Source organism: Equus asinus, chromosome 25, assembly GCF_041296235.1.
Source record: "Equus asinus isolate D_3611 breed Donkey chromosome 25, EquAss-T2T_v2, whole genome shotgun sequence".
Classification (NCBI taxonomy): domain Eukaryota; kingdom Metazoa; phylum Chordata; class Mammalia; order Perissodactyla; family Equidae; genus Equus; species Equus asinus.
The window spans coordinates 47,563,691-47,576,922 of record NC_091814.1 but is presented as its reverse complement, the minus strand read 5'-3'; the positions used below and the strand labels follow the sequence as shown (position 1 = coordinate 47,576,922).

The 13,232-nt window shown below is 36.9% G+C and overlaps 1 protein-coding gene across 7 annotated transcripts in view; it reads left to right on the top strand.

The window, feature by feature from the left end:
- RABGAP1L (RAB GTPase activating protein 1 like) overlaps positions 1–13,232 on the top strand; it is a 668,256-nt gene that overhangs the window by 374,841 nt on the left and 280,183 nt on the right. For all 7 annotated transcript variants that reach the window (XM_070498037.1, XM_070498036.1, XM_070498038.1 and 4 more), the window contains one exon: positions 12,380–12,454. In XM_070498037.1, coding sequence (XP_070354138.1) covers positions 12,380–12,454 — 75 coding nt within the window. The remainder of the gene's footprint in view (positions 1–12,379; positions 12,455–13,232) is intronic.

The following is a 13,232-nucleotide window of genomic DNA, read 5'->3' as shown; positions in this document are numbered from 1 at the left end:
AACTCTGTATTCATCTTGATAGATGGCTCAAATCAGGTATTTGGAAGAAGGACATAGTAATCCTACTTGACATCAGCCTGTCATTGCTACCATTTATTCAGCACTTCACTATATGCTAGGCATATACTCAGAGAAACTTATGTGGTGGTTTCTATTGTTATCTTTGTGTTATAGATGAAGATTCTGCTCCTCTTTATCAGAAAAGTCCTCAAAAGATTTATCTATACTTATTGTAACCAATTCCTCTCCTCCAGCTCTTTCCTAGACTCATTTCAGTCAGGATTTTACCTGTACCACTGCACTGCACTGAAAATGGTCCGGTTAGAAACAAATGCATTCCAAATCATAAATTATCATCATGGTCTTATTCATCTCAATCAGTAGTAACTCCATTCTTCCAGTTGCTCAGGCTAGAAACCTTGAATTGTTCTTGAATCTCCTTTCTTTCTCTTACGCTACATGTTGAGAAAGTGACAACTGTAATCTACCACCAGGAGCAGCAGTCCCAGGATGTCAACCCAGACAGGACTCACACAGGCACGGGATGGAACAGGGCTTTACTCTCATAGAAAAGAGAAGCAGCAAGATCAACTTCGACAGTGTCAGTCCCGCATGGCAAGCGAGTCAACCCTGCAGCTGTCGCAGGGAGAGGGTCTGCACATACCCTCTTGTGCTGCAGATGAAGGATACTGTGCCCCCCTCGCCAAGAACCTAGATAGCAGTGGGATTGGCCAGGTGCCATATGACACACACACTTACACAGAATGAAGAAGTACAGGCAAGCTTGGAACAGGGAAAGATATTCCCAAACATGGTGATAAGCCTAGCTCCGGCTGTGAGGGCTCCTTGTCTCCCACAGGAAGAAATGTTCCAGGCCCGTGGTACACTCTTTTGCAACCATGCAAAGGTTAACAGGCTGTGCGTGACAGCGTTTCACAATACCACACATCTAATCCATTAGGAAATCTTTTTGGCCCTATCTTGAAAATATATCCAGAATCTAACCATTTCTCACCATTTCCGCTGCAGGCACCCTGACCTGAACTACAATTATCGACCTGGTCTTCCTGCTTCGGTGGCTTTGTCTTTCATTCATTGTAAAAGCCAAAGTCCTTATAGTGATTTACAAGGCTGTAAACTTCATGTATTACTATTCTCTCCATCGTGCATTCTGCCCCAGCAATACATGCCAGACTTGCTCACGCTTCATAGTCCTTGCACTAGCTGTTCCCTGTGCTTGGAACACTCTTCTCCTAGAGATCTACTTGGCTTGTTTTTTTACCTCTCTTGACTCCTTGCTCAAGTGTTACTTTCTCGGTGTGGCCTGCCATAAGCACCCTGCTTAAAATTGCAATATGCTCTGAACCCAGCACTCCTCAGCCCCTTTCCCGGCTTTACTTTTTGCCTTTGTACTTATTACCTTCAAATGTACCTACCTATGTATGTTTTTATTTAGGCCATTGTCTTTTCTCACTAGAAAATAAGCTTTATGAGAGCAAAGGTTCTTTTGCCTGTTTTGTTCACTGCTTAGACCAGTCTTTCACATAGTAGACTCTCAATATTTGTTGCCTCAAAGCAATTGAAACTTAGGGAAATTAAATAATTCTGGTAAGTGGCAGAGCTGGAATTTGAAGTGTTTGGTATTCAGATGCCCTATCAGAAAACTTTTAAGTAAATTTTTTAGATTTTAGAGTACTTTACTATTAACAGGTTACTCTCCTGGGCACTATTGTTAGGGGCTAATGTTGTTATCTAGGCTAATCTTAGTGCCTCATAACTATATTGTTAGTTTTATGGGAAACACATGCTGACTTTCAAAGAAAATACTGGAAAACGAACTGTTCATCACCACAAACTACCTGTACTGCATACTAAAGGAGTAAGAAAACGTGTCATTGGTAATGATTCTGAAGACTTGGGGTAAAAGGAATATAATGACGAATATTGAGTGCTGAATATTTTTAATAGAAATATTGATTTATAACCAAATTTTAAAAGTTTAAATTGTAGTATGGGAATACATCTACATTCATTTTTCATTTACTTGATTTTTTTAATGCCTGTGGCTCTTCTTGAAACTAGTTCATTATTTTAATCAATAACAATTTTGGTTTTATTACTTAAAAACACTTTGTATTGATTGCTTTTCGTAGGCTAATTCAGAAATAAATGATTTCAACTTAATTCTAGATGTGGATATGTGTGTGTGTGTGTGTGTATCCAAAAAGATATATGTATATGTTTCCAAGAAGGTAGATAGATATGGATATTTCTCAAGAGAATACACACACACACATGCACACGTATGCAGTCGATCCTCACTATTCATAGATTCCATATTTGCAAATTCTCCTGCTTCCCAAGATGTATTTGTAAGTCCAAAACATTATCGACTCAGTGCTTTTGTGATCATTTACTGATGTGCCTTTGTACCATGTGGAAATATTTGAATCACCTGATGCACACGTCCCAAGTTCAGATGAAACCAGGTGATGCTCTGCCTTCTTGTTTTAACTCTCATATTGTAAGCAAATGTCCTTTTTGCAGTATATGTTTTATGCCATGTCTTATGTTTTTGGTAGTTTTGGTATTGGTGATTTTGCTGTTTAAAATGTCCACCAAGTGTAATGCTGAATTGCTGTCTAGTGTTGCTAAGCACAAGAAGGCTGCGATGTGCCTTACAGAGAAAATACGTTTGTTAAATAAACTTCACCTGGGCATGAGTTATAGTGCTGTTGACCATGATTTCAATATTAATGAATCAACAATAAATATTAAATAAGGTATCATTAAATAGAAACACACATAAAACAAGGTTATGTATTGATTGGTTGCCAAAAATGTGACCAGAGGCTCGCTGAAGCCTAAGCCTCTGTATCCCCTAGAGGCAGTGATTCAATATCTGCCAATTCACTGTTTGCAACAACTTTATAGAGCATAACTGCTGCAATAACAAGAATCTATTATACTGCTTCTTGGAGTTTTCTCCAAGAAGAGTAGTTTTTATTGGTTATTTGTTTCACCATTTTAGTCATTATATGAAGCTCCAATGAAACCTTGATGCGGGTCTTTCATATATTTATATTCTAGTGATGTCACCCAAATTGAAATGGTGACGCAAACCATTGAATGACAGATTACTAACAAGTGGTTTTTTTAATTTTTAATTAAATTTTTTAAATTAGGAAATATACATTCAAATGAATGAACATAATTTGTATTTTGATTTTTTAAAATCAATAATAGAAGTTACATCCTTGTACCTAAAACTTAGGAAATGTAGTATTGCCAGTATCTTTGGATACTCCCCAAGTGATCCTCCCAGATTCAGCCTTCCCCCACTAGAGTCAGCCACTCTTAAATTTTGTATCATTCCCCTAAGTTCTTTAAAGGCATCTCTCTGATTGGTTTATGAATATTTATTGGCTACATAGCAAAAAGAAAAATTTGTGTTTTATTCTTAGTTTTTGTCACTCACATGAACTCTGCCACTTAAGTCAACAGTCATTAAGATCCAGAAGCTGCATAGTGATAGTAGCTGAGATCTTGAGCTCTGGAGCTGGGCTGCCTGAGTTTACTCCTGGCCTGATGCTTACGAATTGGATGACCTTGAAGAAGTTATTTAACTTCTCTGTGCCTTGGTTTCTTCTTCTATAAAAGGGGGATGTTAATCGTACTTACCTCAGAGGGTTGTTGTAAGGATTAAATAAACTAATGTATGTAAACATCTGGAACAATGGGTAGCAATTATTAATAAATATTAGTGGCTATTTAATAGAGAAATTAATGCTAAGAAATTCTTTGAAAGGCCACTTATATTCTTAAGTGCTATAGTAAATAATCTTTTCTTTAAATGCTACTCAGATTTCTTTTAGATGATGAGGTGTCTTATGATTCTTGTCTCTCTGTGACCTCTTTTCACTTAGCTTATTAAGTGGCATTATTTAAAAATAGTCTTTCCTTTGTAGCTCTTTTTCTCTCTATGATTGTGTGAGAGCAGATCTCTTTTATACTTTGTAAGTAAATTTATTCCATGTATTTTATACTTGATTGTTTCCTTGATATGCTCATTTAAGGGCTACTGGTACTAAGAACAATAATCCAAAGGCTGATTTGTTTATTTGTCTTGCCCTCGTGTTGGCAGAAGCTCATTGTGGAACTCATGAAACAGTTTATCTGTCTAATAAATGGCAAATTGCTTTATGTAAATGTCAAGCTCCTGTTACGGTGAGAAGGAGATCTGACTTAGTATTTCCTGTTCTCAGTATTGCTCTTAGATCTATATTGAAGAAAAAATGAGACGGCTCAGTATTTAGGTTGGAGTTTGGAGAAACACGTGTCATGGTTAAAACTGGTAAACTGAACTACTGTCTATCATAGACAGTAAATTAGCAAGTACATCAGTTACCTTAGCAGTACCAAGAAGCTAAGTGAGGATCTGTTTTACGAGTTTGATCCATTCTTGCATGCCCATATAGCAGCCTCTCTATCTTGCTAGAGAACATCTTCTGATTTTCTTTTCATTCTTCCTGTGAATCTGAGCTTCCTTCATTTTTACCTATATGTGTGCTTGTCTGATAAAGTAATACTGTATGTTGCCCATCCCTGGGACAAAAGAGAAATACCATTCTGTATTTCCTGTACCAACCTGGTAAAAGTTTGTGTGTGAGAGAGCGTTTGGGGAGAAAGAAAGTGGTAGATGAGTCTTCAGACATAATCTAACTGTAAGACTAAAAACTTTCCTTAATGATTTTAAGTTAATTCAAGAGCAGTTGTGGTTATTGTGTATTTTGGGTTGGCAAATAAAGTGTCACTATCCTGTGGAAAATTATTTTCAAAGTTCACATTCCTATCAACGGATAACAGTTATTCACAAAGCAAGAAAAGTCAATTGTTTTCCATATTTATTTCATTAAGGGGAACTTACATTATATATAAATGTTAGCACCAACAAGATTAAGCCTTACCAACTGTCTGTAGTCAGCATGTTAATAAATAATGACATAAGAAGTTAAAACCCTCCTTTCCTAAACCCAGAAGTCGTGGATTAAAAAAGATTAAGCTGCCCTTGATCACAGTGTCATTTCTCTTAAGGATATGGAGTCTTATCCTCCATCTCTATTGAACCCCAAGGCAAATCAGAATGTAGGCCCTCTCGTCTTTCATGAACCCAAACACATGAATGTTTAGGAAGAAGAATTCTGCACAGACTGAATCTAAGTGATTGTCTTAGTCTGTTTGGGCTGCCATAACAAAAATACCATTCAGCGCCTGGCTTAAACAACAAACGTTTATTTCTCAAGCTCTTAAAGCTGGAAGTGTAAGATCAACGTGCTGGCAGATTCGATGTCTCATGAGGGCTCACTTTCTGGTTCGTAGACAGTCATCTTCTCTCTGTGTCCTCACGTGCTGAGGTGAGGGAGCTTTCTGGGGTCTCCTTTTTAAGGACACTAATCCCATTCATGAGAGCTTACCCTCATGACCTAATCACCTCCCAATGGCCCCTCCTCCAAATACCATCACATTGGGAATTAGGTTTCAACATATGAATTTTGGGGGAACACAAACAGTCGATAGCAGTGATGTAATAAAGATATTAAGGGTACAGACTCTATTCTCAGACAGGTTTGAGTCCCAGCTCTAGCTATGTGATCTTGCTCAAGTTAATTATCCTCTCTAAATCTCACTTTTCATATCTCATAGACTTTGTTAGGACTAATTGAGAACATGGAAAAGCACTTAGCACAGTGTCTGCCACATAATAAAGAAGTCAAGCTGTCTCATGCCTTTGTACATGCTCTTCCAAGCAGCATGCCTGAAGAATCTCCATACTCTTCCCTCAAGATTGTGAGGCCAGGGGCCGGCCCGGTGGCGCTGCGGTTAAGTGCGCACGTTCCACTTCGGCGGCCCGGGCTTCGCCAGTTCGGATCCAAGGTGCGGACATGGCACTGCTTGGCAAGCCATGCTGTGGCGGGCATCCCACATATAAAGTAGAGGAAGATGGGCACGGATGTTAGCTCAGGACCAGTCTTCCTCAGCAAAACGAGGAGGATTGACAGCAGTTAGCTCAGGGCTAATCTTCCTTAAAAAAAAAAAAAAAAAGAATGTGAGGCCAAGTTTTCAGCAGTTCTGGTCATATCCTCTTCTTTAAGATTAAGACAACATCACCTTGTCTGAGATGACTTCCTTGCCTTTAACTCTACTCCTTGCACTATGACCTGATTACCTATCCTTTCCCTCTGAGCTTTCATGTATCCATCAGCACTTCTCTCACTGTGCACTTTTTCATTGTACATGCTAAACTTTTCTTCAAGACTCTGAGCTGAGGAGCATGGACTATGATCATCTTTGTTTCCATCTAAGTACAGTGTTTGAGGCATAATAGGTGCTTAGTAAATAATGTCTTGGTGAATGAATATGTAAAGTACTTTTGGAGATGTGGTATATATACAATGAAATACTACTCAGCCATAAAAAAGATGAAATCTTGTCATTTGCAACAACATGGATGGACCTTGAGGGTATTGTGCTAAGCGAAATAAGTCAGAGAAAGACGAATACCATATGATTTCACTCATATGTGAAAGATAAACGCACACACACATAGATACAGAGAACAGATTGGTGGTTACCAGAGGGGAAGGGAAGTAGGGGGAGGGCAAACAGGGTCGGGGGCACATTTGTATAGTGATGCATGGCAACTAGACTTTTGATGGTGAACACGATTGTAGTCTATACATAAATTGAAATGTAGTGATGTACACCTGATATTTATATAATATTATAAACCAATGTTACCTCAATAAAAAAGAAAAAAAATATTCTTGGGGACCCAGCCAAAAGAGTAGTCTACAGTCCAGAGCAGAGAGAAGAGACAGAGTATAGCCACAGTTTTTTTCCCTCGAACTATTATGAAAATTTTCAAATATATGGAAAAGTTCAAAGAATTGACTATCCATAAACCTACCACCTATATTCTACAATTAATCTTGTTATATTTTCTTTATCACAGATCTATCCTTTTATCTACCCCTCCATTCAATTAATCAGTCCATTTTAATAGTTTAGGACATTTCAAAGTAAGTTGCAGACATTTGTATACCTTACACCTAATACTGCAATATGTATATTATTAACTAAAGTTCAATATTTGCTAACTTTTTTTTTGTAGGTACAATTTACTTTCAGTGAAATGCACGAATATGATGAACTATTTCATTAATTTTGACAAATGCAAACACTTGTGTAATCCAAGATACAAAAGTTTCTTCCTGACTGCTCAGTTAATCCCTGATCTTTCCCCCAGAAGCAATCTTTGTTTTGATTTTTTTAAACCGTACATTACTTTGCCTTGTTATAGAAATTTATATAAGTGGAACCATAGAGTGGAATCATTTTCGTGTAAGATGTTCACACAGCATAACAGTTCTAAGATTCTTCCATGTTATGGGTATAAGTGATTCATTACTTTTTGTTGCTGAAGAGTGTTTCATTGTATGAATATACCACAGTTTGTTTGTGCATACTTTCTCCTGGTAAGATCTCAGCTGCTTCCTGTTTGGGGTTGTTATAAATAAAGCTGTTGGGAATACCTCTTAACCCTATATCAGTCTTCTTGTGTACATTTGCATTCATTTCTCTTGGGTGAATACACAGATATGGAATTGCTGAGTCATAGGGTAGGTGTATATTTAGTTTTATAAGAAACTGCCAAACAGTTTTACAAAGTAGTTTTACTATTTTACATTCCTACCCACAGCGTTTCAGAATCCAAGGATGCTAACATTTGGTGTTATCAGTCTTTTTTACCTTCACTTCTGGTGGCTATGTCATAATATCTCATTGTGGCTTTAATTTCATTTTAATTTAATGACTAATGATGTCAAACATTTGGCCATCTTCTTATTGGCCATTCATAGATTTTCCTTTGTGAAGTATCTTTTCACATCTGTTGTCCATTTTAAAATTGAGTTGTTTGACATTGAGTTGTAGGAGTTCTGTTATATACAAGACCTTTTGCAGATATGTTTGCAGTATTTTCCCAGTCCATAGTTTATCTCTTTTTCTTAATGGTGCCCTTTCATCAGTGGAGGTTTTTAAAATTTTGATGATGTCTACTGTACCAGTTTATTCTTTTATAGTTAGTGCTTCTGTGCCCTGGCTAAGAAACCTTTCCCTTCATGAAGTTACAAAGATATTCTACGTTTTCATTCACTGGCTTTATAGTTTTAGTTTTATGTTTAGGACTATGATACATCTGGAATTAATTTTTGTGTAAAGGTGAGGTAGGTAGGGATCCAGGTTCATTTATTTCCCCCATGTGGATATTCAATCTTTTGAGCACATTTGTTGAAACAATTTTCATATATTTACATGTTTGCATATATAAACAATTTTCCTTTTCTCATTGTATTATCTTGGTAGCTTTGTTGAAATCAAATGGTTCTACTTCTAGACTTCTTTTGTTTATTGATTATTTCTCTATCCTTATATATCAGTTTTACACTGTCTTGAATACTTTAATTTTCCAGTAAGTATAGTAAGGGCTTCTGTTCTGTTACTCTCTTTCTTCTAGAATTTTCACTCTTGCTTTCTAGCTGTTATGGTCACCCCAACCTGTTCTCTGGTTCTTCAAGCCAATAAGACTACAGTTTTATATATAAGTTTTAACCATCCACTGTGGTACCACTGGTGCCTGACCTCTGGCAAAAGCCATAAAGAATGGGAATTTTATTACTGAATGTCATTCTATTCTTCCAAGTTTATGCTCCCCTCCAGTTTCTGCCTGCTTTCGTTTAGCTCTTCCGTGCCTTCAGTTAGCTGTTTTATACATTTGTCCAGACATAGTTTAAATTTGTTACCAGAGGGAAGGTTGGTTCAATAGGAGCCACTCCTCCATTACAGAAGTGGTACCCAGATTGTTTGTAAAAGTTGGACTGAGTAGGCATCTGGCCAGAGAAGCAATTAAAGTGAGGAGTAGCGAGAGGTATGGTGCAAAGAGAGGCAAGTTTTGAGTAGAGGGAAGGATTCGGTTCAGCTAGTTAGAGAAGGCTCAGACTAAACCTAGCAGTGCTTGTAAGAACTCCAAGGGAAAGAACTTGCTAGAACACTGTGTTTTTCAAACTGCGAATCATAGATAAAATTAATTTGTTAGGTGGCTTCTGAAAAGTCACATTTGCTGCTAACCTAACCCCAAACCATAAAACAAGTAGAAAGTAAGATCAATGCATTACTAATTTACACTTTTATCCTTAGCTCTCTAGTTAGAGAATAGTCTGTGGAGTTCCTGAATCATACCTTCTCTGTCTGATGTATCGTGGACCTTCATTTTCTATTGAACCTCTCTTGTAACAGAAATGATTTATATAAATAGGACATTTCTCAATAAATGTTCGATATATGTTTATAAAGATGGATCAAACATTTGTCCAAGTCATGTTAGGGTTGTTGAAGTATAATTGACTTTTGGAGATCCACAGTTGTAAGGAATCCTCAACTTAGACATCTTTCATGGGGGAAGGCAGAGCCTTGAAAACATATCACTCATGTAACATGCTGTCTTATCAACAAATCCCAGAGTTCCTTGTTCGTGGAGAAGGAAATGACAGATCACCATCAGGAATGGTCCAAATACGGATAGTATTAGAAGCTTTCCTCTCATTCTTCATTTTTTGTTCCTTTTCTCTTCTCTCTTTAATCCTTATTCCACCCACTAATTCACACACACACACACACACACATATACACATATATCCATGAGCTCTGGATAATAAAAGTACAAATTAACCAATCAAAAATATAACTGTATAAATCAGAGAAAATTAAATAAGTAAAAGGATGTTAATCCATCTTTCAATTTTTAAAATTAAGCAGAGCTCTGGAAACTGGTGATAATGAAGAAAAGCTCCTTTCAGATTCATTAGGTAATGATTCCATGATCTAATTTTTCTCTCATTAGAAGAGTGTGATAATATCATCATTAGCAGAAGAAGGTTAAAAGAGAATAGTAGTACTTCAAAAGACACCATTAAGAAATGAAAAGGCAAGCCACAGACTGGGAGAAAATACTGGCAATATGTATGTCTGAAAATGGACTTGTAAACAGAATGTATAAAGAACTACCATGAATCAACAATAAGATGAACAATTTAGTTAAACAAATGAGCAAGAACTTGAAGAGACAGTCACAAAAGAATATATATCCATTGCCTAAAAGCACATAATAATATGCTCTACATCATCAACCATGAGGGAAATCAAGTCAAAACCACAGGAATTAATAAAAGAAAAAAGACTGGAAATAGCAAATATTGACAAGGGTATGAAGCAATGAGTACTCTTTTACTTTTCTGGTGTGAGTATAATAATTGTACAACCACTTTGAAAAACAGTTTGGCAATTTCTTATAAAATTAAACATACACTTATCATCTGAACCCTGAACCTCCACTCTTAGGTATTTACCTAAGGAAAATGAAAACCTATTTCTACAAAAAGCCTTATGTATACATAGCAGCTTTATTCATACTGGCCCTAAACTGGAAAAAATCCAAATGTTCATCAACAGGAGAGTGGATAAACAAATTGTGGTATGTTCACCCAGTGGAATACTACTCAGCAATTAAAAGGAATGAACTACTAATGCATTCAACAACATGGAAGAATCTCAGAAACATTATACTGAATGAAAGAAGCCAGACACAAAAAAGTATATATGATTCCATGTATATGAATCTTTTTTAAATGCAAAATTTGTAATATATTATGGTAAAAATCAGATCAGTGGTTCCCTGGGGTGAAGGTAGTTTGACTGCGAAGAGGCATGAGAGACATCCTGGAATGGTGGAAATACTCTTTAATGATGGGGTTATATAAATGATTCAACTCAAAGAATTGTGCAGTTAAAATGTATGTATTTCACTGAATACAAGCTATATTTCAGTAAAGCTGTTTTTTAAGTGAAAAAAAAAAGAGTTCCAGACCCTGTCCTCTGACCACCTTGGCATATGAGAGGTTCCACACTTACTCTCCCTGTGGTAACCCTTCCTAGTTATCTTTGATAACCATTGCCCTGGGCAGAGACAATTTTTATGTTCACAAAATCATAATGCCTTGTATTAAGCACATTAAGTGAAATCCCCTCACTAAAATGAAGCACAGTACATAGATGGAATACATGACCAAGACTCAACCAGCACAATTAGGATGCTTGTCTTTTAAAGATAAATGTGGGAGCACCTGAATGAATTTTTTTCTTCTGAATCAGAGGTCAGTAAACTATGGCCCATGCTGTCTGCTTTTGTACTGCCTTTGAGCTATGAATGGTTTTTGTATTTTAAGGTGTTGTTTTTTAAAACAATATTCAACAGATATGTAAGTATCCCTCAAAACCTAAAGTATTTATTATTTGGACTTTTACAGAAAATGCTACTAATTCCTATCTTTTACTCTTTGGTTAGCACACTCTGCCTGCTGTAACTAATTCAACTTCCTAAAAACTTATGCAGGGTGTCTTTTTTAAAAAGTATAATGTCAGCAGTTTGAAGTACTAATTAGTATGTATTAAGCATATGGCCTTATATCCTTTCCTCTGAAGACTAAGGTGAATATTAAGTTGAATGGTATGGCAGCTGCTTCTCAAGGAGTACTATATTTCCTATGAATGGGCCTCTGGCTGTATACCAGCTGACCTGGTTAGAATGATGTTAAAGATGGTGAATAGCCAGAACACCTGTGATGGTGGGTGCATATGTACCATAAGGCGGGCTTTCAGCCATTCTACAAAAAGTTCAGGGCAATGCTAAATGTTTCTGGTTTGCCTCAGTGGTATAGGTGGGAGGAGTCATTTTTACCCTTCAGCCTTCTGGAAAGTGGGAGAGTAGTTTAGAAGATCTTTGAAAACTTCTAGAGGTTACAGAGGGTAACTTTTTGTCTGTTAGTTAGGGAATCTGCGCTATACTTTCAATATCATTGATTTCCCTCGTATGATGCATTTGAACTCCCACATCAACTCTAGAACCTTCCCACCGTCTTCCACCCTTTGCTTCTGCCTCCCATGATCTCATTTGCCTAACCATAAACCATAAACTTTTAAAGTTAAACTGTAAACTTTTAAAGTTAGTTTAGGTGCTCTGAGCATCTCTTTATTCCAAATTCTAAAGATGAACCTGGGCATAATGGGACACTAGAGCTGCTTTAGGAAATGTGCAGCCTCTTTGAGGGATCCTATTGTGCTTATGGCTTACACATCCAAGTTGAAAGATCAGTGGGATTGTGGTCGACAGCCCAGGGACAAGAGCAAGCAGCAGCCTGATGTGAGCTAACACTTAAGTTAAAATCTGTGAAGGTTTAAAATATTTTTCTCTTCATCTTTTCTCTAGGCCTACTCTGTCTACGATGAAGACATTGGGTATTGTCAAGGACAGTCTTTTCTTGCTGCTGTACTGCTGCTGCATGTAAGTAATTTTCCATGTAATAAATGGCATGGAGCTGCCAAGTTTATTTTACTTTCTGCTTGGTTTTGTTCTTCCTTCTTATTTTCCATTTACCTGATGGAAATTACACATGGCATATCTTTTTAAAGTGTACCTTTGGTGATAAAGTAAGAGATCTGATGTCAAGAACAGGACAGTTTCTCAATAGAATTAATTTTGCTGGCTGGAAGTGGAAAATTGCTTATTTGGAGTTATTTTTAACTAGAACCCTTTAGAATTAAAGAAGTCAATGTAACTGCCCAAATATGAGCAGGAACAGGACCAGTATGGAGGAATGTGGCAAGGAAGTCTTTTATCTTTTCTGTGATTTATTTTTGTATGCTCTCTTTCCTCTCAGTCACCTTCATTTAACAGAACATTTATTGAGCATTGACTGTCAGTACTAGGCTAGGAAGTAGGATTAAAAATATAAATAATTTATCATTTGTGTTCTCAAAGGCCTCATGGCCCAAGATGAGATACAGTTAATGTAGGCACATGTTTATTAATTTTATTTTTTTATATGTCTTTATTGATTTTTCTCATGTTCACTAAAGAAGAATTTACAGTGTGCTAAGTGCAAGCACTACATAGAGTAAGGGAATAGAAAGGAGAATTACCCAACCCAGCTCTGCCAGAACTTTCAGGGAAGACTTTCTGGAGGAGGTGGTAGCTTTGCTAAGACATAAATGATTGAGGTTGGGGGAGGCAAGAGGGTAAAGGGAGGGAGTAGGGATTGCTAGAGAAAAGGCACAACATG